At 54.1% G+C, this 25,593-nt stretch overlaps 1 protein-coding gene across 3 annotated transcripts in view; it reads left to right on the top strand.

Moving 5' to 3' along the window:
* The window catches only part of PPARGC1B (PPARG coactivator 1 beta), a 109,936-nt gene that overhangs the window by 71,378 nt on the left and 12,965 nt on the right, over positions 1-25,593 (top strand). For 2 of the 3 annotated variants that reach the window (XM_039239471.1, XM_039239470.1), the window contains exons 2-9: positions 5,169-5,342; positions 11,784-12,005; positions 15,713-15,829; positions 17,131-18,277; positions 19,461-19,497; positions 20,092-20,156; positions 21,040-21,829; positions 25,133-25,208. In XM_039239471.1, coding sequence (XP_039095402.1) covers positions 5,169-5,342; positions 11,784-12,005; positions 15,713-15,829; positions 17,131-18,277; positions 19,461-19,497; positions 20,092-20,156; positions 21,040-21,829; positions 25,133-25,208 — 2,628 coding nt within the window. The remainder of the gene's footprint in view (positions 1-5,168; positions 5,343-11,783; positions 12,006-15,712; positions 15,830-17,130; positions 18,278-19,460; positions 19,498-20,091; positions 20,157-21,039; positions 21,830-25,132; positions 25,209-25,593) is intronic. The other variant, XM_039239472.1, reaches the window with a different exon arrangement.

Genomic DNA, 25,593 nt, shown 5'->3' with positions numbered 1-25,593 from the left:
GTTAAAGTGAGGTCATTAGCAGGGACCCTAGTCTGACATGGCTGGTGTCCTTATCAAAAGGGGAAATGTGGACACAGAGACAGGCACCCACAGAAGGAGACGATGGGGGAGAAGGTCATTCACAAGCCAACAAGAGTGGCCTCCAAAGGGGCCGCCCCTGCCAACACCTTGAGCTCAGCCTTCCAGCCTCCAGAACTGGAAGAGAAAAAAAAAAAAATTCTGCTGTTTAAGCCCCACCCAGCCAGGGGTGCCTGGGTGGCTCAGTCAGTTAAGCGTCCCACTCTTGGTTTCGGCTAAGGTCATGGTCTCACAGTTTGTGGGTTTGAGCCCCACATTGGACTCCGTGCTGACAGCTCTCAAAAAGAAATAAATAAACTAAAAAAAAATTGGGCCACCAGCCCGTGGTGCTTTGTTACAGCAGCCCCGGTCCCCGAATGAGAGTGACTCTGAGGATCTCTGAGTTTCCTGATTAGTAACCGGGGACAATGACATCTGCCCTGGAGGGTTATTTTAAGGAATCTGATGAGAGGATGCACATAAGGTACTTAGCATGGCCCTTGGAGTTTGGTAAGCGCTCAGTGATAGCAGTGGCTGGTGGTCCTGTGCTGTGACCTCCCAGCTCTGCTGGTGGGGCCGCAGAAGATGGCTGGTAAAGAACAAGGAGGCTCCAAGTCAGACCTTTCCAGGAGAACTGGGTCACCCAAGGCACCCCTTCCAAAGCCTGTCCAGATATGGAGAGGGCCAGAGAAATCACTATTGATGCAATGTCTAATGGTTTTTAGCTAGAGAGTGGCCTCAGCCCTAATTGCCAAGGCCGCGAAGCTGAGGTTTCTTTATTTTTATGTCCTGGGTACACTTAGCATATGCTGAGCTGCCGTGGCTAATCAATAAATGCAGCCGTCATGGCCATTCTATGGGTGTTTTGTAAAGAGGCAGCATGGTTTTGATGGGAAGGACACTCCCTGGGTGACCCTGAGCAAATCTGTTGTCCTCCTTGGGCCTCAGTTTCCATATCTGCAAAGTGAAGGAGGGAGAGTGGCCCGGCCAGGTGTCCTTACGCTGCGTTCATGAAGACCTAGAAGTATGAATTTCTTGCACGCGCATGCATTGCTCAGGCGTATTTTATGGGTAGCGTAAAAGCTGTCCGTAGCTTGCATCTGGTTCTTGAGGGGGCCTCTGACTCTCAGATGGCCCACAGTGATTGTGCCGGACTGCCTCTCAGGGCGTCCGATTCCTCGCCACCCTGGGACTCTGATTTTAAAGTGGTTTTGAAGCCTCAAGAAGGAAGTCCTACAGGTGTGGCTTCTCTGAGTCACTGGGATGAGAGGGATTCGGGACATAGAAAGAGCTCCCCAAGGGGCTGAGGGCTTTGCTGGCTGATGAGACCCCAGCCGTCCAGTGCTCACGTGTCTCTGCTTTGGCCCTCCTTCCCTCTCCACAGGTGCTTGGTGCGCCTAAGGGTTACCCCCCAGCCCCACCACCTGTCCCTGTCCTGGGCGCTACATCCGCCTGCTTCCCTGCTGGCCCCACCCCCATCACGCTTGGAATAAAACCCAAATCCCTTCCAATCCCCACCTGATCCGGCCTCCACCTGCCTCTCCGAAGGCATCTCTCCCATCCCCCCCTCACGCCCCAAGCTGCAGCCTCACCAACCTTTGGTCAGTGCCTCGTGCTCTAGGCTCAGCCCACACTTGGGTCTTTGCCTTGCTGGGCCCTCTGCCTGGAACGTTCTTCCCCACATCTTCCACCGCCTGACTCCTCCAAGTCTCCACTCAATGTCGGCTCTTCTGGGGAGCCCTTCCTGACCCACACTATCAGAGACTTCGCTTCCCTCTCTTGCTCTCCATCAGGGCACCTGGCCTGTTTCCTTCATGGCGCTAACTCAATCTACAATCAAATCTGTATGCGTTTTCTTCCCTGCCAAGATGTCGACTTGTGAAGGAATCAACGGATTCTTTACTTTTTAAAAAATTTTTAATGTTTATTTAGTTTTGAGAGAGGGACAGAGTACAAGCAGGGAAGGGGCAGAGAGAGAAAGGGAGATACAGAATCCGAAGCAGCTCTAGGCTCTGAGCTGTCAGCATAGAGCCTGACATGGGGCTCGAACTCATGGACCATGATATCATGACCTGAGCCAGAGTTGGACGCTTAACTGACGGAGCCACCCAGGCGCCCCAGGATTAAACTGAGTGTTACACGTCCCAGCGCCTGGCTCATAGTAGCATTTAATAAATGCTGGAAGGCACTCACTAGCATGGCTAAAATTAAAATGCCTGTGACAACACCCAGGGCTGGGAAGGGTGTGGAACAGTTGACACTCTCGCACAGCTGGTGAGCATGTACTGTGGTACATACAGCAATTTGGGAGAACAATTTTGTCATTTTTATAAAGCCACATACATTTATGACCCGGCATTGCCACTCCTACATATTTACCCAAGGGAACGAAAAACATACCTGCACACAAAGACTTGTACACATGTATTGCAGACGTGATCACTCACAGTCGCCAAGGACTAGAAACAAACCAATCATCCATCTAGAACAGGCACCTACTGCATCCCACAGTCTGACGGGACAGAGAGGAGAAGGAAGCCGCCGTGGCTGAGAGTCGCCTGAGTGTTCCCTGCGGCCGAGGCAGCTGGGCATGACCAGAAGTGGTAGAAATCGATCCCGGGGTGGGGGTAGGAGGGCTTGTCCCTGGAGACAGAGGCTCACAGAGCACCATGGTACCCTTGTCGGAGCAGGGGACCAGCCACTTAAGGGAACCTGGCCCTGGTGCTGCCCGTGGATACAGGATTCTTGCAAAATGCCAATTAAGACATTTGACCCAAATTCAGATAAAAGCCTTTTTCCTGTGTCAAGTTGAGCTAATAATATACATTTGTTCATAATTTATGAGGCTTAGTAAGTGGGAACAATTAAGGAGAAGGCCTGTGCAAAACCTATTTCTTTTAAGTGTCACATAGGCGTTTTTTTCGTTCTATAAGGCAGTTCTACCTTCTCTGCCCACCATGAAACACTGTTGGCATTATTATTTTTTCTTTTTTGAATTAAAAAACATTTTTTTTAATGTTTATCCAGTTTTGAGAAAGAGAGTGAGAGTAGGGAGGGGCAGAGAGAGACACACACAGAATCCAAAGGAGGCTCCAGACTCTGAGCTGTCAACACAGAGCCTGACGTGGGACTTGAATTCACAAACCTTGAGATCATGACCTGAGCTGAAGTTGGACACTTAACTGACTGAGCCACCTGGGCACCCCTATTTCTTTCTTTTTTTAATGTTTGTTTTTGGAGCACCCGGGTGGCTCAGTCGGTTAAGCGACCAACTTTGGCTCACATCACAATCTTTCAGTCTGGTCTGTGAGTTTAAGCCCCATGTCGGGCTCTGTGCTGACAGTTCAGAGCCTGGATCCTGCTTTGGATTCTATGTCTCCCTTTCTCTCTGCCCCACCCCTGCTCGTGCACCGTCTCTCTTGCTCTCAAAAATAAATAAAACATGGGGTGCCTGGGTGGCTCAGTCGGTTAAGCATCCAGCTTTCGCTTAGGTCATGATCTCACGGTTCGTGGGTTTGAGCCCCGCATCGGGCTCTGTGCTGACTGCCAGCTCAGAGCCTGGAGCCTGTTTCAGAGTCTGTGTCTCCCCCTCTCTCTGACCCTCCCCTGCTCATGCTGTCTCTCTCTCTCTCTCTCCTAGAAATAAATAAAAATATTAAAAAATAAAAATAAATAAATAAAACATTAAAAAATGTTTATTTTTGAGGGGGAGGTGCAGAGACAGGAACAGAAGAGTCAAGGCAGGTTCTGCACTGACAGCAGAGAGCCCAGTGCGGGGCTCGAACTCACGAACCATGAGATCATGGACCTGAGCTGAAGTCCTACGCTTAACCGACTGAGCCACCCAGGTGCCCTGTATTAGTCTTACTTGCTGTAATTACTGTTAGCTCCCATTTATTGAGCCCCTCCTGAGCCAGGAGGCTCAATCGCCTTATTTAATCTTAACCATATGAGGCTGGTGGTGTCCCATTCTACAGGTAAGGCAGTTGAGCTTCAGAGAGGAAAAGAGACTTGGCCTAGGTTTCACAGCGGGTGCGTGGAGATTACAATTCAGGTCTGCTGGACCCCAAGGCCTGTCTTATGCTGTTTCTGTGAGCCTCCCAGCTTGGGCCATGTCTCAGTCCTTCTACTGGTAGTTGTTAAATGTGGGAGGCCAAATGAGAAAGCCATCGCCTTCTGATTCAGGGAGTCTGGGGTTGGGCCTGAGAATTTGCCTTATTTCTAACACCGTCCCAAGGGGTGTCCACACTGCCGGCCCTGGGACCCCACTTTGAGAAACACTGGTTCAGTCTGTGCTGTCACCACAGTCCTCCGTGCCTCCCTTCTACCCCAGTCACCACTGGCAGGTGGGCTTACAGCCTTGAAGACCTTTTCCTGTGTATTTGCATATGTACCATTGTACACAAGAATTGTGCAGTTTTTTTCCCTCTTTACACAGGTGGGCTAACATGCAACCTGCTATCTTCTGTGATTTGGTTTTTATTTCTGTTTAACATGTCTTCAGAGCATATAGGTCCTCGTTCTTTTCAACAGCATTGTGTTATTCCATGCTACAGGTGATAATAGCTTCATTTACCTTTCGTCCACGGATGAGCACTCTTCCACATTGTAGACATGACACATAATACCAGTAAAACCCCTGAGAACGTGGTTGACTATTGCTCCAGAATATCGTAATCATGCCATAATGTCAACTGTTATTATTGCTGTTTTTGTTTCATTATTAATGTCGCATCCTAGAAACCCCTTTGCAGGTGGGGACAGTAACGTAAATAAGTATCTATTTGCAGTTCCTATTGAAGTTTCCAACACAACAGTGCCGGTAAGAGAAAAGAGGTGCTGCAGAAAAAAGGCGTTGAGGGATGTGTAGGAGTGCAAAGTGGGGAGAGGAGAGAGCAGTGCACAGGATTTGTGTTGCCTGGGCCTGACTTGGTTCCTGGTAGATTCAATAGTTGCAAGAGCACTGGGGCCCGCCTTTACAGTTCTTGGTCACATGGCAAAGTCGGGCCTTGGCCAAGGGCTGCCCGAGGTCCAGGCTGGGAGCACCATGAGAAAGAGGGTCTGTGCTTGGATGCAGCTCTGACTTGCCTCCTTCCTTCCTGTCTCCTCAGGGTGGGGGGCCCGGAGAGGAGCAACTCTGCGCTGATTTTCCCGAGCTTGATCTCTCCCAGCTGGACGCCGGCGACTTTGACTCTGCCACCTGCTTCGGGGAGCTGCAGTGGTGCCCGGAGAGCTGCGAGGCTGAACCCAGCCAGTACAGCCCTGAAGACTCAGAGCTCTTCCAGGTACGGCCTGAGCCTCCCCCCTCCTCTCCTGAAGGCCTGGCTCCGCCCCGCCTGCCTTCTTTTGCACTTGCTCCGGCAAAGAAGCCTCCTCTTCCAACTAAGCTCTCAGGACCCCGCCTCTCGTCCTGGATCTGCCCTTGATCTTGGGCAGTTCTCAGCCCCTTGCTGAACCTGTTCTCGCCTCTGGACAGTGGGGGCCGGGAGGAGCTGCTCCTGCTATACCACCCTGTCGGAAGTGAGCCCCACTGTGGGCCGGGGTGGTTTCAAGACCTCCCTTTCCTATAGTATCTCACCAAATTCTCAGCCCTACCCTGGGAGGCAAGTGTGATTCTGAACCCATTTTATAGATGAGGACGAGGAGGCTTGGGGAAGTAATGGCATGTGCCTAGGGCGATTTACCTAGTCAGAACTGAGCTAGATGCAAACCCAGTCTGCCTACGTCCTGAGCCAGTGCTTTGTAACCACGGTGATGCTATAATGGAGGTGACTCACACGTGTTGAACAACTGCTGTGTGGCAGGACTGTCCCTGTCGTGTGTAGCGCATTTAATTCTCCTAACAACTCTTAGAACAGGTACAGTTATCTTCATTTTCCAATTGGAGCCTAGAGACTTTTTTAAAAAAAGAGGCAGTGCTGAGAACTGGTATGCATGTCAGTGCCTCTCACCTTGTGTGCTCCGTGTCCAGTCCTGGGGGCACATGGTGGGTGACGTTTCCTTTAAGAGGCCCTCTAATATGGAATAATGTGACATTTGGGACTTTCTCCAAAACAAAGCAAGTTCTGCATGCATTTGCATGTGTGTGTGTGTGGCTGGAGGGTAATATGTGAAATAAGACCAACCGTGTCATTGGGGGCGCCTGGGTGGCTCAGTCAGTAAGTATCTGACTTGTGGTTTTGGCTCAGGGCATGATCTCGTGCGATTTGTGAGTTTGAGTCCCACATCGGGCTCTGCGCTGACAGTGTGGAACCTGCTTGGGATTCCCTGTCTTCCTCTTTCTCTGTCCCTCCCCTGTTCGTGCTCTCTCTCTCTCTCTCAAAATAAATAACAAAATAAATAAAAAATAAGATGGGCCGTGGTGAAGTGGAGTGATGGGTACATCCCGATTTATTATGCTTTCCTTGAAATATGCTTACCTATAAAGACTCTGGGGAGAGGCTCTAACTCCCCAGGCCTGTCTGGCATTAACAATAATGTACTGGGTGTCAAAGGCCATGCTGGTGTGTCATCAGCACCATCTCATCTAGTTCCGACGTATTGTAGCTTTCCTTCTAGAAATGGAAACTCTTTCTGTGCATCAGGCACTGTGCTGTCTACAATCTAGAGAGAAAACTGACTGCGGATCAGTTAACACGGAAACTGTGGGCACTGTGACATGGGCACGAAAGGACTGAGCCAGGTGTGAGAAGAGATCTGAGGACTGGCCAGCCAGGAACAGCCTCTCTGAGGAGGTGATGCCTCAGCTGCAGGATGGGATGGAGTCACCATATGAAGGTCAAATCTCAGGGACAGAGTTTTCCAGGCAGAGGAAGCAGTGAGTGCAGAGCCAGGAAGCAGGAAAGTTTGCTGTGTTGAGGAAGAGTAAAGCTGGTGGGTAGTAGCCCGGGGGAACACTCTGGGAGATAGAGAGGTGGGCAGGGGCCAGATCACACAGGGTCTTGTGGACCGTGGTAAGGAGTTTGGATTTTTCCCAAGACTATTTTACAGGTGAGGCAGGTGAAGCTCAGAGAGGTTAAGTAACTTGCCCAAGGCCACACAGCTAGGAGAGGGTGGGTGAAGACTGAGGAAGCCATACCCCTCACTGATGCACAACATCTCTGCCAACCCTATGAGGAGCATCAGGGCTGGGCTCTCGTTCTCACTCTGGCCAGGGACCTCCTTTCTTTATCTGAACAATAAGGATGAGACCTACGCTATCCCTCTTGCTCAGAGGGGGCTGACTTCCAGAAAATGCTTTCAGGTTATAGAGACCTGATGAGTGAGAGAGGCTTAGATGCTGCGTGGGGACCACTACCCCCTGACCTCAGACTGGCCAGACCCACCAGTAAGCCCCTGCCGAAGTCCTACTGTGTGCATGGAATGGTCTTGGACAGAAGTGAGCCTGACGTGGCCCCAGGGCTCCCAGCCCAGCAAGGAAGGCAGAACCCTCGCAGACGGAGAGGACCCTGCCCAAGCTCTGCCCACCCAGCCCCTCTCCCCGTCATGGTGTGCACACCCGCCTGCTCTCCCAAGCCCAGGCCCCTTCCACCCATTGCCCAGTGCTGCATCCCTGTGCGTGTGATTCTGTGATCCTGACCCTCTGCCACACACACGTCGTAAACCCCATGACTGTGGGGGCCATGATGGTACTGTGTGCTTCTAATGCACAGAGCCTGGCACTTTCTCGTGACTTCATAAATATCGATCAGATGAGTAATTCCTTCAATGCCCAGCTCTCATGTCACCTCCTTAGGCATCTGGTGAGTTACTTCCTCTCCCGGGCTCCCATCTTGTGTGTGCCTGTGCGTGCACGTGTGTGCCCATGTCTCTAGATGTCCTGTAGACTCTTGAGCTCTTGGAGGACAAACAGCATCTCGTTAGTCTCTGGAGCCCTCGTACGTTGGAAGGACTCGACCACATGTGTTGAACTGATTGTGATACTTTCTTTCCTGCCAAGGACCAGGCGTGACCTATGCCACAAACCTCAAGCTGGGCTTCTCTATCGGCCACAAGCTCACTTTTCTCATTTGACCAGTGGGAATCCTAGAGGTGCCCCCCTGCGTCAGAGCTGTATGCCCTCAGTCAAATGGCGCCATTGCTATGGAAATAGACTAGGAGTGTGGAGGACAAGCCACCGTAACAGTGTTAACTAAGAAGGCAGAGATGGGTGTCTTCCGTTTCTCTGTGTTCCCAGAGTCCCTGGGCCAGAGCTGTAACCATCACTAAGTAATTTTGGGGGGGAAGCAGGCATTTGGTTGTTTTATCACAGTTTGCCGTGTGGTCTTGGGCCAGTAGCTCCCAAGGTTGGGCCTGAGTTTCCCCATGTGAGGAATGAAGAAGGGATGTGGATTTGATCAGTGGTTCTTCATCTGGTGGGGAGGGGGGTCGCAAGGCCCTTTTAGACTCTGATGAACTATATGGACCTCCTGGCAGAAAAAAATGGGGAAGAACTGATACCCTGGGCTTTCTGCACCCTATTTGAGCCCCCCAGGACAAGGGGGGATTTTTGAGTGTTCTCTGGCCCTTGTAGCAGAAACCCTGTCCTGTGTCATTCCTTGCAGGCCCCCCTGGGCCTTCAGAGGGAAGCAATTTTCCCGCAGATTTCTCGAAGACTCCTTTTCCTCTGGCTTGAGAGCCGCTCAGGAAGGCTGGGGTGGGGCTGAGTCTATTAATACCCTTTCCTCCGCTGATTAACTCTCCATTAATTTGCACTCCACTTCCAAGCGGAGCAGGGAGAGCCTGGCTGATGGGCCCGGGAAGAGGAGAGGTGGCGCGGCCCCAGTGATGGATTAGCCTCGGCGCTGATGGACGCTGTGGACGCCGTGGGCGGAACGGCCTTTCCCAAGCTGGAGCCCCCAGGGAGGGCTGAGGAGAGGGAGGAGGCCTTTTGTTACTCGTGTTGACTTTGTCCAGCCCGTTGGAGGTGCTCCTTGAGGTCCGTGCCACCTTGTATTCAGTTTTGCACGGTGCCTGGTGCCTGGGAAGCCCTTGACCCCCACTCTGACTTGCTGTGTGACCTTGACAAGTCTGTTTCCTGGACCTTCCTCTTCTCCTCCCCCCCCCCAAAAGAATGGCAAATAGGTTTCCTCATGAGGAAATGAGGAACGACAGTTATTGCCCGGAGGGCGGTGTTAAGGAAGATTTGGGTGTGGACAGAACAGAGGCCACATTGGTGAGTGATGTGGGGGGCAGGGCAGTGGCATGTGGGCCACGTGGTTAACATCTCTGGCCATCACTCCAGCGTCCCTGAGGGATCCGGCCCTGATATTTGTGATAATTCGCAGTATCTCTGGACATGTGGCTCTTCTCCCTGTGAGAAAGGGAACTCTCATTCCATCCAGTGCTGATGACATCATCTCTGAATAACTTCCTTCTCAGACTCTCCCCTTTGAGATGATAATCGGAGTGTCTCCTTGTGGCCAGAAGTCAATGTTCGGGGCCTTCATTCTTCGGTAGATCTGCCTGGTGCCACCCGCCCCAGGCGCTGAGCTAGGCTGCGGAGCGCCCTGCGGAGGCTTTCCATCACCACTACTCAGCGCCGCCCTCCTAAGCACACAGTTAGGGTGGGGTGGGGCAGGGCTCCTGTCTTCCCATTTCACAGAAAAAACAGCCAGGCTTAGAAGAGAGGAGCTATTTGCTCACAATCACCCTAAGGTGACAGAGCCCCAGGTGGTCAGCCCCAAGAGTGCCCATGGGGTTCCTGGTGGCAAGGTCTTGACTCCCTGTCGGGCTAGACAGATCAGTCTGGGAATACGGGGGCTCTGGCCTGAGGGTGGTGGCAGCAGATGGGGGGCGTGGGGAGCAGTCAGTGAGCCAGAGTCCACGGGCCCGGATCCGCCCTTGTGTGTCGTTCCTGCACCCCCCACCCCCGACACATTCTCCCCAGCACCTGGGTCAGGCCCAACGAAAACCTTCTTTTGACCTTTCATGTTAGCTCTGTTCCAAAACTTATAAACGCCTTTGTTCTCTTCTCCCCGTGTCCCCCCTTCAAGTGATTCTGCTGCTGTTCCGGTTGCATGGCCTGGAACAGATTTAGTGCAGCCAAAAGGCTGTCACGAGATGCGTATTTCAGATGCGCTCCCTGAAGAAAGGATAAACAGCCTGACCTGGGATGGGAAAGAGTGCTGGCCGAGGCATCATGTGACAGAACGTGCCTCCTGCCAGAATGGGCCCAGCAACTGGGGTTTACGAAGTGAGGTGCCTCACTCACCCAGGAGCGGTGTGAGCGCCACGCGCCCGGGCCTCTGGGCATGGGGGCCGCTGGGCCGGTGTCTGCCGGTGGGCTGGGCGTGTCCTTGCTGACCCTTGTCTTTACAGACCTCGGAAAAGCAAGTCTTGGCTTGTATACCATGGTGTTCTCGGTCAAAGTCCTGCCTCTGTCCTGGATTTGCTATGTGACCCTGGACACCCTGTTCGACCTCCACGATCCTCAGTTTCCCCAACTGCAGATGGAAATGAGCGTAGCACTCCCCTGTTCGAGGTTGTTAGAAGGTTTACCTGAGACAATACTCACGAAGCCTTTCTGTTCCTCCCTTTGGCCCCAGTCTTGTCCCGGGCTTTTGCGCTGGGTTTTCCCTCCGCCTGGAGTCTTGCGTCCTCCACCCTTTGCCCAGTGCCTTCTTGTCTTTTAAGCCTCAGTTTAAGCACCAGCTGCTCAGAGCAGCCTTCTGTGACCACCCTAAACAGCCTGTGAATCTCCACCACGTTCTTCTCCGTGGCAGCATCCTCTTATTTTCTTCCTAGGCCTTTCTCATTCTCTGAGATGGTCTTGTTCATTCTCTGATTTCAGTCCGTTCTCCGCTGGAGAGGAAGCCCATTAGGGCGTGGGCTGTACCTGTCTTGGCAGCTTGAGGACCGGTGCCCAGTGCCAGGCACCAAGGACCTTCAGTACATGTGTGTTAGAGGAAGGCAGGGAGGAAGAGGGGGAGGAAATGCCCCCACCATGATCACAGTAGCCGTCATAGTAGTGGTGGTGGTACTGAGTATTTATTATGTACCATCTGTTCATGAAGCATCCTAATATACGTTAGTTCAGATGAGGTTACGTCCTCAACAGTAACCTTAAGAAGCAGGTACTGTTGTGCATGGGATGGATGAAGAAACTAAGTCACTTGCCTAAGGACCCACAGCTGGTTAAGTGTGGGGTCTGGGATTCAACCCCAGCTCCCGAGCCCAAGCTCCTGACCCCTCCTGAGCAGTGAGCAAGGCCCGGGAACCATCTGGGAAATCGGAGTCGTTTTCTTAGGGCTGTGGTTGTCATTGTCATGGCCAACCCTGAAGCTTCTGGCGTGTACACTGCCTGCTCAGACCCCGGAGTCAGAGGGGATGGGACGCGGCGGTGGGTGCTGCTCCCAGAGGCGGAGACCAGATTCAGGGCCCAGGGGCTGTGTCCCAGGAGGCTGTGGTGTGGAGCTGCTATCCTTGGTAAAGGGGATGGGCATCTCTGGTGGACAGCCCTGTGCCCAAGGTCACACACTGATGAGCAACAGGGCCAGGAGTGGGGCTCCCAGGGCAAGGCTCCTTCCAGCATCACCTGCTGCCTGCACACAGACTTCTGTGATTCCTGGAGTCAGTAACATCTTTCCTGGGCATCTGCTCTTCCAGCAACGCCGAGCCATCCGACGGCTGGGGAAGGATGGGAGAGGGTTTGGGGGGAGGGAGATGAGTGCTGCAGCTGCGTGTGCAGAGCCCAAGGTATTGACTGACCGTGTCCCTCTCTGCTCCATCCATGCTCCCCACTTCAGATAATCGACAGCGAGAATGAAGCTCTCTTGGCAGCCCTCACCAAGACCCTGGACGACATCCCCGAAGACGATGTGGGTCTGGCCGCCTTCCCAGCTCTGGATGGCGGAGATGCACTGTCCTGTGCTTCGGCCTCGCCTGCCCCCTCATCTGCACCCCCCAGTCCCAGCCCCTCCCTGGAGAGGCCCCAGGGCCCGGCACCTGAGGTGGATGAGCTCTCACTGGTGAGAATGTGCTTCTAGCGGACCTGACGGTGGCGGTGGCCTGGGATGTGGTGGGTGGTCATAGGGGTAGTGTGTGCAGGAGAGCCACCTCCAGACCCTGCAGGGGTCTCTGGGCATCACAGACAGCAGGGTGCACCGCAGGCAGCCTCGACAGGGCCTCACCTTTCCTCTCACCATGGAGGCCTCCCTCGCACCCTGTAGGTCCTTTGGCACTTTATGGATTGGCCTTTGTTATTATTCAACTCCTGAAATTCTCCGGAAAGGCGTTTTTCCTAAAGGTTATATACATACACATCATGGTAAAAATTCAAGCAGGAAATGTGGAGTTAAAGGCAAGACCTCCTTATCCATCTCGCAACTGCGTTCTCTTTGCCTGGAGGTAACCATGGTTACCTACCTGTTTGGTGACTTTCCTCTTCCACCTTTTTTTTTTTTTTTTTTTTACTACACAAGGGAGACTCCATTATATGCCGCTCTGCACCTTTTCTCAGAGAACTGTGTGCCTTGAAAACTCAGACGCGCACAGGAGGCTCTGCTCCATCCTTTTTGTCAGCTGCCTAATGTTCTTTGGTGAAGATGTGCCATAACGTTTTCACCCGTCCCTGGTTGGTGGGAACGGACATAGTTCCGACTCCTTTTGTTATACTGCTGGCACTCAGCGTCCGGGGACAGGCCTTTTCCCACGTCCAAGTGGATGAATTTCTAGAAACGGAATTCCTGGGTCTATAGATACCTGATTTTTCAGTTTAGACAGATATTTCCAGATTGCCCTCCATACAGTCTCGACTGGTTGACGCTCCCCTTCCTCTCCCCTACCCCCAGCAAATGTTAAATGCTGTCTGTGTGAGTATACGTGGAACGTGGGAATGTGGGCACGAAACTGCAGTTTTTACTGACAGCAGTCGTCCCTGACTCAGGCAGAAATGTCACAGGGTATGTGAAGCCCAGCTACGCTCACTTATCTTCGGTTTCTCCCCTTGGCGCTGCTGTTCCTGGGGGCTGACAAGACGCCACTGGAAAGTCAGAGCCTATTGGGCTGGGAAGGGTCTTAGGTCATGGAGAGTGTGAGTGGAAAGACCCTTCGTGACAATCAAGTACAACTGTAGGGAAACTGAGGTCCAGAGCAGGGAATTGACTCTCCCATGGTCACATAGCAAGTTGGTATTCGGACTCCTGGTCCAGGACCCTTTTCCTTCTTTCCCCTGCCCTCAAGTTCCCCAAAAGCAGTGTGAAACATTTAGTAAGCACCTACTGTATGCTGGGCACAAGACTATGTTCAGTCCCACACTGTGGCTTCTGCGGGTAGGGGTCCTGCTTCCTTTTAGACTGAAATCAGACTGGGTTTGAATCCCAGCCCCGCGCCGGTTAGTTAATGCTCTCCTGTCCTTTAGACACCTGATCTCTTCTGACTCAGCTTCCTGGTCCATAGGTGGGGTCAAATAATAGGGCTTATCTCAAAGGCTGATGGGAGGAGTGTGCAGATAATGCAGGTAAAGCACTTAGAACAGTACCTCGTACTTAGAAGTTGCTTAATAAATACTATCTAAGTAATAGTTCTGGCACGACCCGACCTGCTAGTAGTACTAACAGAGGAATTCTCAGTGCAGAGGGCTCTGGAGAGGGATCAAACCCCAGCGAGGCAGAGAGTGACCCCTGCTGGCCACAGGTAGTTTCCCTGCCATGCCTCAGACTGCCTTCATTCCACACAGGTTTATTGGAGCACCTCTGTTTCAGGCACTATGCTTGGCACATAGGAAACAGACTCACCATCTAGACCCCCAGCATATCGAGAGAGTTCAGAAAGGCCCTGAGAAGTTATCCAGTTGCCCAGTTTTTAACCTGGTGTCATGGATCCCAAAGAGTCACCAGTGGACTGACCAGGACCCTTGAACCTCTACAGGTTCAGCTTCCTGAGGTCAGAAGCTTCTATCGTATTCTTAGAGGGACTCCTGACTCAAAAAAGGTTAATAGCCAGTCATTTAGTGTACTTTCCCCCATGATTCCAATGGAGAAACCAAGGCCTCAAGAAGGAGAGGACTCACCAAGGTCTTTCTTCTTTTTTTTTTTTAAATATTTTTTATTTATTTCTAGGAGAGAGAGAGAGACACCGTGAGCAAGGGAGGGTCAGAGAGAGAGGGAGTCACAGACTGAAACCGGCTCCAGGCTCTGAGCCGGCAGTCAGCACAGAGCCCGACGCGGGGCTCAAACCCACGAACCGCGAGATCATGACCTAAGTGAAAGTCGGACGCTTAACCGACTAAGCCACCCAGGCGCCCTGAGGACTCACCAAGGTCTTATAGTGAGCGGGGCTGAGCTGGGCCAGAACCAGGTCCCTTCCCAGCAGCCTAAGAGCCTTTTCCTGTCCATGTCAGAGAATCACAGACCTGCATGTACTGGTGTGGGGTCTAGGTAGGGTGGTGGGAATCCTCCAGCTCCTGGGGGATTGTGGACTGGCCTCTTCTCTGGGGCCTGCGCCTTTGGCACTCCTTGCTGGGGTGAGCTGGGGGGCATATCCCTCAATGAAACACTTGCTGCCATCGCGAAAACCCATCCTGCTTCCCGACTTGTTCTCAGTCTTGTTGTGAGAGGGTCCCTGGTGAACTTGCAGGATTTACAGGTATGCTGAGCTCCCTGCGCCCCTGCTGGGCTGTACTGTGCACGTGCCTTCTGGATTCGGAAGCAATTTTTATAGGAAAATTAGAAAAGCCAGGCCAGCTTAAGTATAGCATGCTTCCACCTGTGTAAAAACAACCAGGTGTGCTGGGAGGTACATACGTATATTCTTTTTTTTTTTTTTTTTTTTACTGTTTATTTATTCTTCAGAAAGAGACAGACAACATGGGTAGGGCAAGGGGCCAAGAGAGAGGGAGAGACAGAAACTGAAGCAGGCTCCAGGCTCTGAGCTGTCAGCACAGAACCTGACGCAGAGCTCGAACTCACGAACCGTGAGATCATGATCTGGGTGGAAGTTGGACACTTAACCGACTGAGCCACTCAGGTGCCCCCGTATGTATATTCTTGTGTGGTTGAATTCCACCTGGCGATGCGTTCCCAAGAAGGTGGTTAATAGTCGTTGCCTCTGGGGAGGAAAAAGGAAGACCTCAGGCAGGAGGGAGACTTCTTTCTAATTGTCTAATTGTATTTGTGGTATATATATATGTTTTCACCATTTACAGGTATAATTTTTTAATTAAAGAAATTAATCTTTAACAAAGCAGCGTGGAGAAGCCAAAGGAACAAAAGGGAAGTCAGCTGGAATCCCGTGGCAAAGACTCACTGTAGCACCTGACTTTCCACATTGTGTGTGCGCGTGCGTGTGAGTGCCGCGGGTGTACGCAAGTGTCCCGATGAAGTATACACATCATATTTTAACAGCAGGGTGGGAAGACATTACTACCCAAGATCTGTTTGAATTCCTCAAAGTCGCAGATATTCCTCTTGGGTTAGTAACCCTGAAAAAGATTTACATCTTGTTGGGATACTTGTGTGGATTCTTATTGTTAGACAATCCGCTTTCTGTGCTTAATGTAGTGGGGACATATTCTCGATCATTAAATGCCCTCTTCCCATGGTCCCGTGATGACCCAGGCTCAGGGCGTGCTCAGTCTTGAGAAGCTGGCTCTGCACTCAGGCTTCTCCCCGAGACACGCTTCTCTACGTCCCCCAGGAGAGCTCAACCCCAGCTCTTCTCCTCTCTTCTCCTGCAGCTGCAGAAGCTCCTCCTCGCCACGTCCCACCCGTCCTCGAGCTCCGATACCCAGAAGGAAGGGACCGCCTGGCGCCAGACCGGCCTCAGGTCCAAGAGTCAGCGGCCTTGTGTTAAGGTATTTCTGCGCGTGCCCCCAAATCCACCCGGACCCCCAGGTGGGCTCTGAGGGGTATAACCTTCAGCTCTGTATCAGGGGGTATCAAGTTCACTCGACTTCCAGTTTCCCTCCTCATGCCTCACGTAGCCCCTGTAGCTAGTGTGTTGGGCACTTGAGATCCAGGCCAGTCTGGGGTTCTAGAAAAAGCTCAGGACTTTCGCATGCACCTCAGTGTTCCAGGCACGGTGTTAGATGTTGGGTTAGAGCAGGGATGAGGAAGGTGTGGCTTGCTTTCAGCGGCCGGTTCTAACGGGCGATACGCGGGAACAGGAGATCAGTGCGGATTGTGGAGTTTGCATTCCTTCCGGGGGGTGGGAGGGAGGCCATTGGAGAGTCGAAAGCTCTGTCGTGAACTCCGAAGAGTGAAGCAAATCCCTTTTCCTCCTTGGGTTCCATCTTCCCAGGCTTTCAAAGAGCGGTTTTGTAGGTGATCTCCTAGCACTCCTGGTATTCAAAGCCCACACTGGGTCCTTCCTTTGGGTCCCCGGACACTTCTGCAGGGGGCTGTCGAACACAACCCATGCCCTGGGGGCAGAAGCAGCTTTTTTTTTTTTAAACAGTTTTATGGAGGTGTCACTTAAATATCACAGACCGCTCGGCCATGCTACCACCCTCGGTGTCACTTAAATATCATAAAAGGCACCTATTTTTAAAGTATAATTCGATGATGTTCAGTAAATTCGCAGAGTTGTGCAGCCATGACCACAGTTCAAAGTTTACTTATTATTTATTTTTTCGAGAGAGAGACAGAGAGAATGAGTGGGGGAGGGGCAGAGAGAGAGGGAGAGACAGAATGTCAAACATGCTCTACGCTGTCAGCACGGAGCCCGACCTGGGGCTCGAACTCCAAACCGTGACATCATGACCTGAGCCGAAACCAAGAGTTGGACACTTAACCGACTGAGCCCTCCAGATGCCCCGTCCGTGACCACAATTCGGTTTTAGAACATTCCAGTTATCCCAGAGAGATCTCCTGCACCCTCATTTACAGTTAATCCCTGTTCCCAGGCCCAGGTGCCATTACCAAAGGGTACAGGGCAGGGGAGCGGGATGGACAGAGGAGGGCTTTGGCAGTGAACCCCAAAGGGTGAAATCTATGGCTGGGAGGCCTGTCAGGAGGCTGGCCGTTCCTCAGTTGCTCATCACCCGAGCGCTGCCAGGTGCCACGCTGGGCTCGGCCGGTGGCCGCAGGTGCTGGGCAGAGTGGAGCAGGGCGGTGCGGGCCTCCCTCTTCACTCTGGGCCTCTTTCTCTCTCTAGATGGATGGCACCCCAGACAAGAAGATCCCCACAGCTCAGTCTCAGAGCCGGAGTTGTACAGAACTGCATAGGCACCTCACGTCGGTGCCGCCCTGCCCCCAGACGAAAGCCTGCTCCCCCGACAGGGGCTCGCAGCCGCCACCCGCTCTGAGGCCCCAGCTCCCGGCCAAGGAGGATGAGGAACGAGGAGAGGACTGCCCGAGCCCCTGGCTGGCTCCGGCCTTGCCGCAGGACTCCCCGGCCCCAGGCAGGGCGGGCCCTGGCACCCAGGTCTCCCAGAAGGACATGCAAGCCGTGGTGCAGCTCATCCGCTACATGCACACCTACTGCCTGCCCCAGAGGAAGTTGCCCCCCCAGGCCCCAGAGCCGGCCCCCCAGCCCTGCAGCAGCCCCTCCAAGCAGATCAAGCCCCAGCCCCAGTCCCAGAACCCTTCCAAAGCCTCCTGGGCTGAGTTCTCCATCCTGAGGGAACTTCTGGCTCAAGACGTCCTCTGTGATGTCAGCAAACCCTACCGCCTGGCCACGCCTGTCTATGCCTCCCTCACGCCCCGGCCCAGGCCCAGGCCCCCCAAGGACAGCCAGGCCTCCCCTAGCCGCCCTTCCCCTGTGGAGGAGGTGAGGATCACAGCTTCACCCAGGAGCACAGGGCCCAGGCCCAGCCTGCGCCCGCTGCGGCTGCAGGTAAAAGGACGCGCCGTCCGGTCAGCCAGGCTGCAGCCGCAGGAGGAAGAGGAGGAGGAAGAGGAGGAGGAAGAGGAGGAAGAAAAAGAGGAGGAAGAGGAGGAGGAGGAATGGGGGCGGAAAAGACCGGGCCGAGGCCTGCCATGGACCAAGTTGGGGAGGAAGCTGGAGAGTTCAGTGTGCCCCGTGCGGCGTTCCAGGAGACTGAACCCGGAGCTGGGCCCCTGGCTGACATTCTCCGATGAGTCTCTGGTCCCTGCAGAGCCCCAGGGAGCGCTGTCCTCACTGCGCCTGCCTCCCGAGGCCTACGACATGGAGGGGCCGCTGGGAAGCCCCACGGATGAGGACAGTGGTCAAGACCGGCAGCTCCCACAGGGACCCCAGATCCCCGCTCTGGAGAGCCCCTGTGAGAGTGGCTGTGGGGACACGGATGAGGACCCCAGCTGCCCACGGCTCCCTTCCAGAGGTAGTCGGAGTCGGTGGTCCATATGAGAGGGGGCAGGGATGGGGCGTGGCGTACCCCACTGCGCTGGGAGCCAGGAGCCCCGTGCTGGGCAAGTCCCTTCCCCTCTCCGGCTCTCAACTTCCCTTTCTGTGCAATGGGCTAGTTGGGCGGATCTTCAGAAACCACCCACACATCTCTGAGTTTTTCATCACGCGTGGGCCAGGCACCACTTAATGAACACGGAGCGAGATGCCTGCCCTTGTGTGGCTTTTGTTTCAGTGGGGCAGACAGGCAATCACAAAGTAAAAAAAAAGGAAGATAATTACAAATGGTGCTAAGTTGCTCTAAAGAAGACGTCCTGGGTGATGGTGTGACGCAAGGAGTGAGTCTATAAATCTAGCTCCGTAATGACATTGGATTTTTTTTTTTTTACGTTTATTTATTTTTGAAAGAGACAGAGAGAGAGAGAGACAGAGAGAGCACAAGCAGGGGAGGGGCAGAGGGGGTGGGGGGAGACAACAGAATCCGAAGCAGGCTCCAGGCTCTGAGCTGTCAGCAACAGAGCCTGACACGGGGCTCGAACCCCACAAACCGTGAGATCATGACCTCAGCTGAAGTCGGACGCTGAACCGGCTGAGCCACCCGGGCTCCCCTAATGACATTGGGTTTTGGATGGTAGCAATAGTGTATTTGCTGTGCCAGGCACTGGTCTAAAACTTGACAAGCTTATCCCCGTTGACTCCTCACGGGGGGGGGGGGGGGGCGGGGGGATCCTGTGTGGCGCATACTGTCATAATCCCCATTGTACGCACAGAAACTGAGGCACAGGGATTGAGCAATCCATTCAGCCAGTGAGTCCCTCATCTGTGGACCAGCCCTGAGCCCCTGGCCTTCCCTGGAGCTCTCCCCAACCCCCCCCCGCTGTACTACACTGTTTGGCCAGAAGGGGTCACTCTCATACCTATCTGCTCTTTCCCAAACCTCGAATAGTCTGCTGGCTGTTAATGTTGTGGAGACCCTGGGAATGAAGGTGGCTTTGAGTTGTTCCTGCCCTTCCCTAAAAATGACAGAGGCTTTTGAGTCACATGCTTGAAGGGGGCCCTGCTCAGTACCAGTGGGAGTTGGGGTCTCCTCCAGAGGGAAACATCTGCTAGTGATGCCGTGTTGGGGAATCTTACTTTCTCCTTTTTCATCTTCCTTTCAGACTCTCCCAGGTGCCTCATGCTGGCTTTGTCACAAAGGTAGATTTTTGGAAATCAATGGTTTATTATTCCATGGGTCTTGTCCTGTTGGATGTGTATCGGGGGTGGAGAGTGGGGGGTTCCTCAGCCTGTGAGCCTGCCCCTGCCCCCATTCCCCTGCTCTCATTGTCATGTGGGGCCCTGGGTAGCTGGGCTCCCTTAGAAGGGACGTCTCTGCAGGCTCAGGAACGTAAGGGATTAAGGGTTTAGGCCATTTCATAAGGTGTCCCCTTCAGAACCAGGAAAGGACTTAGTGTCCCCGCAGGGGAAAGGCGATAATGCTCTGTGGCTTTGGGCTAGTGTCCTCCCCACTCGGGGCCTCAGGTGCTCCAGCTGTAAATAAGGAGGGTGACAATGCATGCCCTGTCTCCACCCTCCAGCAGATTAGTCATGTGTCTTCTGTAAGAGCCATAGGCTGCTTTGAATTCCTCTAAGTCAGGATGGGCTCTCCCAGAAAACTCTCCCCAGCACCCTCCTCTGTGGGCAGCAGAACCAGGCTCTGTCACGTGTCCCCTTGCCCTCCTTGTGTGCTGGGAGAAGGGGAGCCCGCTGCTGACTGGCCTCTTTGCTTTCTGTCCTCTCCGCCCCCACCAGTGATCCTCCTTTTGGCAAGAAGAGCTTCGAGCAGACCTTGACGGTGGAGCTCTGTGGCACGGCAGGTGAGGCTGGGGCTCGGCGGGTAGGGTGCCCTCAGGGACTGGTACTGTTGCAGGTGCATTGGTTCAAAGTATGTGTGAGAGAGCTGTGAGCATGGAGGAAGGGGTGAGGTGGGGCGGGGCGGGCGTGCGGCCCGGAAGATCTGCGAGGCATCCAGAGCAGAGGGCTTAGGAGCCGGGCTCCCAGGATGGGCAGAGGTTGGAGAGATGAGGAGGCGGGAAGTAGATCCCCGGCTGCAGAATCTGCGGGAGCAAAAGACAAGCGGGGTGAAAGCCCAGGTGGCCCTGAGGAGAGCGGTCACCTGGCGTCACTGCGTCGCAGGAGGAGGGGCCGGAAGGAGCCGTCATAGGAGGCCGAGAGGACTGCCAGGCTGAGGGTTTGATCTCTATCCTTCAGGCTTCAGGAGCCCCAGACAGGAAGAGATCTCGGGCATTTGGCGAGTTCCCTCTGTGCACGGGGGAGGGTGGAGGCCAAGCTTAGATGCAGGAGCACTGATGGCACCATGAATGTCAAATCCAGGTGGGAGGTTTGACTTGCGGTGCCTGCCTTTCTCCCTTGGGAGACATTGAAACAATAGGGGAGCTGATTGAATGGCTGGATGTAGAGCAAGAGGAGATCTCTCGAATGACCAGGAGGCTCTGGCTACAGAGGGATGGCAAGGGGATTTTAACACACGCCAGCTCAAGAGCTGACCGCGGGTTGTGCGAGCCCCGGGCCACGTTCAGGCTGAGCCACCAGCGCAGTGTTCGTAGGGATGCCTGCCGTTCATTAGGCTGGGAAAGCCGTTGCCCGTACACTGCTCCGTTGCCGTCCCAGACTAGACCCTCTGTCCCTTGGAGAAGAGACCCGTGCCCGCCTCACACTGTTCTCCTCTTGCTTGGCTAGGACTCACCCCACCCACCACGCCTCCTTACAAGCCCGCGGAGGAGGACCCCTTCAAGCCGGACATCAAGCACAGCCCCGGCAAAGACAGAGCTCGCAGCCTTCCCAGCTTGGAGGGCCTCCAGCTCGAGGCCGCCGCGGGGGCCGCCCACAAGCTGCCAAAGAAGCGCCCGGAGCGGAGCGAGCTGCTGTCCCACCTGCGGCCCGCCGCAGCCCAGCCGGCCTCCCAGGGCGCTCAGAAGCGCCCCTTCTCCTGTTCCTTTGGAGACCATGATTACTGCCAGGTGCTGAAGCCAGAGGGCGCCCTGCAGACGAAGGTGCTGAGGTCCTGGGAGCCGTCTGCGGCCCACCTGGAGGACTGGCCCCAGCAAGGGGCCCCCCGGGCCGAGGTGCCGGCCTCCGACAGGGAGGAAGACAGAAGCTGTGCCGCCAGCGCCCCCGCTAAGGACGGTGTGCTCCTGAGAGACCATGAGATCCGCGCCAGCCTCACCAAGCACTTCGGGCTTCTGGAGAGCGCCCTGGAGGATGAAGACCTGGCCTCCTGTAAGAGTCCTGAATACGACACCGTCTTTGAGGACAGCAGCAGCAGCAGTGGCGAGAGCAGCTTCCTCCTGGAGGAGGAGGAGGAGGACGATGAGGAAGAGGACTCCGGGGTCAGCCCCCCTCGCTCCGACCACTGCCCTTGCCAGAGCCCACCCAGCAAAGCCGCCCGGCAGCTCTGTTCCCGCAGCCGTTCCAGCTCCTGCTCCTCCTCTTGCCACTCCCGGTCACCAGCCATCCGCAGGACCTTCAGGTATGGATGGGTGGCCTCAAGAGGGACAGTGGCAGCCGACAACCCCGGTTCCCAGGGTGCCAAGGGAGGGAGGAGCCCTGAAACTGGGGCCGAGTCTCCCCGTGTGGCCCGTGTCCCGGTCAGAGGCCCCGGAGGTGGTCTCTCTCCCTGGGAGAGTTGTAGGTGGCAAGGCCTGCTGTGTGACAGTCAGGAGTGACCCAAATCTCTTGGCCCTGGGAGAGGACGAATACCCGCTTCCTGGTTGCTTGTGGCTTTATGTCTACATGAACGTGTCCCTTATTCGTCTGTTTCCTGCTTTGGACCCAGTTTAATGTCTGTGTGACATTCGCATGTAAAAGGATGATTAGCAGGACTCTCATCTGCGGTCTAAAAATAAGACCTCGATTTAAAGCAGCGATAAGGTTATTCCCATCTCTTGGTCCTGCTGCGCGGGGCCAGGACTCCCAGCAGTCAGAGGACCCCCCGGGAGCTGCCCTACCTTCCCACAAGGATGACACATTTGAGCCTGTTTGCTCAAACTGGTTTGGCTCACTGAACCGGTCTGAAAGAAGGAGCTGGTCCAAAAGTCAGTGGGGAGCTGGGCAGAAAGAATGAAAGTTTGGCGCATTTTTGGTAGAGTTAGGTTGCTTCTCTCCCTGATCACAGCAGCACCTGACCTGACCCGGGGGAGGCCCAAGCCGGGTCAGCGCAGGAACCAAATCCTCTGCCTGATATGCACCTGAGTGGCCACTAGATGGTGCTCTTGGGTCTAGAGCCATGCAGCCGGCTGGACCCCACCCGGCCCGGTGTCTGATTCTGTACATCTGGGCGGGGGGGGTGGGTGGGTGGGAGAATCCACATTTCTAACTAGTTCCCAGGTGATGATGATGTCGCCAGAGTGCCATACTCTAAGAACCAGAATTCAGGTGATAGAAAAATATCTTTTTGTAGGAAAACCCTGCTTTATATTCATGTATCTCCACCAGTAGCTCTTAACTGAATGAAATCTGATTAAAGCAAACGCTTCTCTTCCCTTTAAAATGTACTTAGACCTCTAAGTCTATTCAATTTTAGGGGGTTTTTGACTCCCCCGACACTAATGTTAAGAAGCTGTGGACTACCTGTTTGCCTAGCGATTTCTCTGAAAGCCCTTCTCTGTAATAAGCCAGGATGATTGGTTAGACCTCTCTCTGGCTCCATTCTCCTTTTCCCAGGGGTCACTGGGAGCTAAGTGACCTGGCGCCCACCTTAGGCAGTTTTCCTCTGCAACATTTAGGAGCTCAGAAGCTGCTAAAGGTTCTCTTCTTTTCAAAACACACACACCAAGCCTGGAGCTGAGGCTTCCTGGCCTCCGTTTCCTCCTGACCAGCTCGGAGGCATCAGGGCAGGGCCCGTATTCGTGAACTTGCCTGTGAAGAGTTGGGAGCCTCCCTGGAAACTCCCATGGATTTGTCTTTTCCTCTTCTTGCTTTTGGGCCAAATTCAGGGCTGGCTTTTGCTACTCACTGGGCAAAATTAATTGGTTGACTCGGTTTTTGCTCAGTTGGCAGAGCTCGGGGCCTGGCAAACCTGGTAAACTAGTCATCAGCCTTCTCCAAACTCATATTTATTTATTTATTTTAAATGTTTTTATTTATTTCTGAGAGAGAGAGACAGTGTGAGCAGGGGAGGGTCAGAGAGAGAGGGAGACACAGAATCTGAAGCAGATTCCAGGCTCTGAGCTGTCAGCACAGAGCCTGACGTGGGGCTCGAACCCACGAACCGTGGGATCATGACCTGAGCCGAAGTCTGACGCTTAAACGACTGAGCCACCCAGGTGCCCCTCCAAACTCATATTAAAAAAAAAATTTTTTTATGTTTATTTATTTTTGAGTGAGAGAGACAGAGTATGAGCGGGGGAGGGGCAGAGAGAGACAGAGACACATAATCTGAAGACAGGCTCCAGGCTCCGAGCTGTCAGCCCAGAGTCTACCATGGTGCTCTAACTCACGATCCGTGAGATCATGACTTGAGCCGAAGTCGGACTCTCAGCCAGCTGAGCCATCCAGATGCCTGCCCCTCCAGACTCATATTTTTTAAACCTCTGCTTCTGATACCAAGCACTGGTCAACAGAAAGTGCTCTGAGCTGGTGTAACAGCATAAACCCCACAGCTCTCCATGTGGGGTAACTGCCGCTGTGTTGCAAATGGATGCTGATGCTATCATTTATAGCACTTTAAAGTTTGCAAGTCATATCCCCTTCTGTTCCCCTATTTAGCTTCACAGATGCACATGGAGGCTGCATCTGCTTCTTATTCCCATTTTATAGATGAGGAAGCTGAGGCTCAAAGAGGTTCACTAGAAAACCATAGCAAGCAATCTTGAGCAGGCCTTGAGCTGAGCGTTTCCTGGTTTGATCCTCACAAATGGTCAAGGGGGCAATACAGCCAATACAGGAAAACAGTTCTCCCTGTTTTCCAGGTGAAGAACTCAGGCTGAGGGGAGGTAAGTAACTAGCCCAAGGTCACCCAGCAGGGAGGTGGTCAAGCCGGGATGTGAATGTGGGCTGTCTGACTGCAGAGCCCATGTTCTTATCCTTCGTGCTATATTTCCCAGTGACGCAGACAGTATGTGCAGAGCCCGGACCCCCCACCCCCCTCCCCGCCTCCCATGCTGTGCTGCTTCCATTCTAGCAGCCTGGCTCTCTCAAGGAGGTGGTGGTGTACAGACAGGCAGGAGATGCAGGCGTGTGGCATCCAGGAGTCTCCCCGGGCAGTGCATCCAGGCAGTTGAGCCTGAAAGCCGCACTGGACGTGGGGGCTGCGAGGGCCAGGTGGCTTCGTGCCTGGGTGCCAACAACCGATAGCAGTGGGTCTGGGATCAGCCCACCTCCTCTGGCTCTGGCTTCCCCACATGCTAGCCTTAGGCAGATCCCTTATCGAACCTGAGCCTCAGGGTTTTCATCTGGAAAATGGGGCAACGTAAGACCTCATAGGTTGTTTTCCCCCATCAGATCACATACAGTAAGGAAGCAAAAAGGCCTTTCCACTCCTAAGGGTATAGAAAGGCGAGGTTCAGAAGGGTTATGATTTAGCAACACGGTTCCCAGTGATCTCGTCCCAGAGGCTGGCCAGAGGCGTGTGTCAGATGGTTCAGAGCTGCGCCCACCCCGGGGCTGCTGGCGTGGGGTGGGGGATGGGGGCGGACTGGGCTCCCTCTGCCCTCCTGAGTGAGCTCTAGAGTTCTAAGGAAGCGTGCCTTGCTTCCTGGAGCAGCTCGGCCCGCCCACCCTGCCGTGCCCCCTCCTGAGAGTGAGTGCCTCTGCTTTGCTTGTTCACTGACAGATGTGAGAGCAGAGGGCCGTGTTCAGATGGAACGCCGGGCGTCCGGCACGCCAGGAAGCGGCGGGAAAAGGCCATTGTAAGTGACCTGGGGCCCCGGAGCCCGGAGCGAATGGGGAAGAGCAGGGGCATCAGGACGTGCAGGGGCTGCTTAGACCCAAAGTCCTCCGAGGCTGGCTGTGGCCTACAGGAGATAATTCCATTTCTCTCCCTTGAAGAAGTGTCAGGGTCACCAAAGGACATCAGAGGTGGCGTTGTGCACATTGTGGCCGAGGGGTCTGGCAGTGAGGCATGTAGCGGGTGGTGATTTTAGGGCTGAGCACCAGAGGCTCAGCAGGGCCTAGAGGGCAGGCTGTGGCTGGGGGTGAGGGGGAGCTGAGCAGGGCCAACCAGGCCACCAACCAGCTCTGCTACCACCCTCTGTGTGACCTTGGGCAGGTCTCCCAGCTTCCCTGAGCCTCAGG

The sequence above is a fragment of the Hyaena hyaena genome, unplaced genomic scaffold (genome assembly GCF_003009895.1).
Source record: "Hyaena hyaena isolate Hyena2069 unplaced genomic scaffold, ASM300989v1 scaffold_157, whole genome shotgun sequence".
NCBI lineage: Eukaryota > Metazoa > Chordata > Mammalia > Carnivora > Hyaenidae > Hyaena > Hyaena hyaena.
This window is presented reverse-complemented; position numbering and strand designations above follow the sequence as displayed.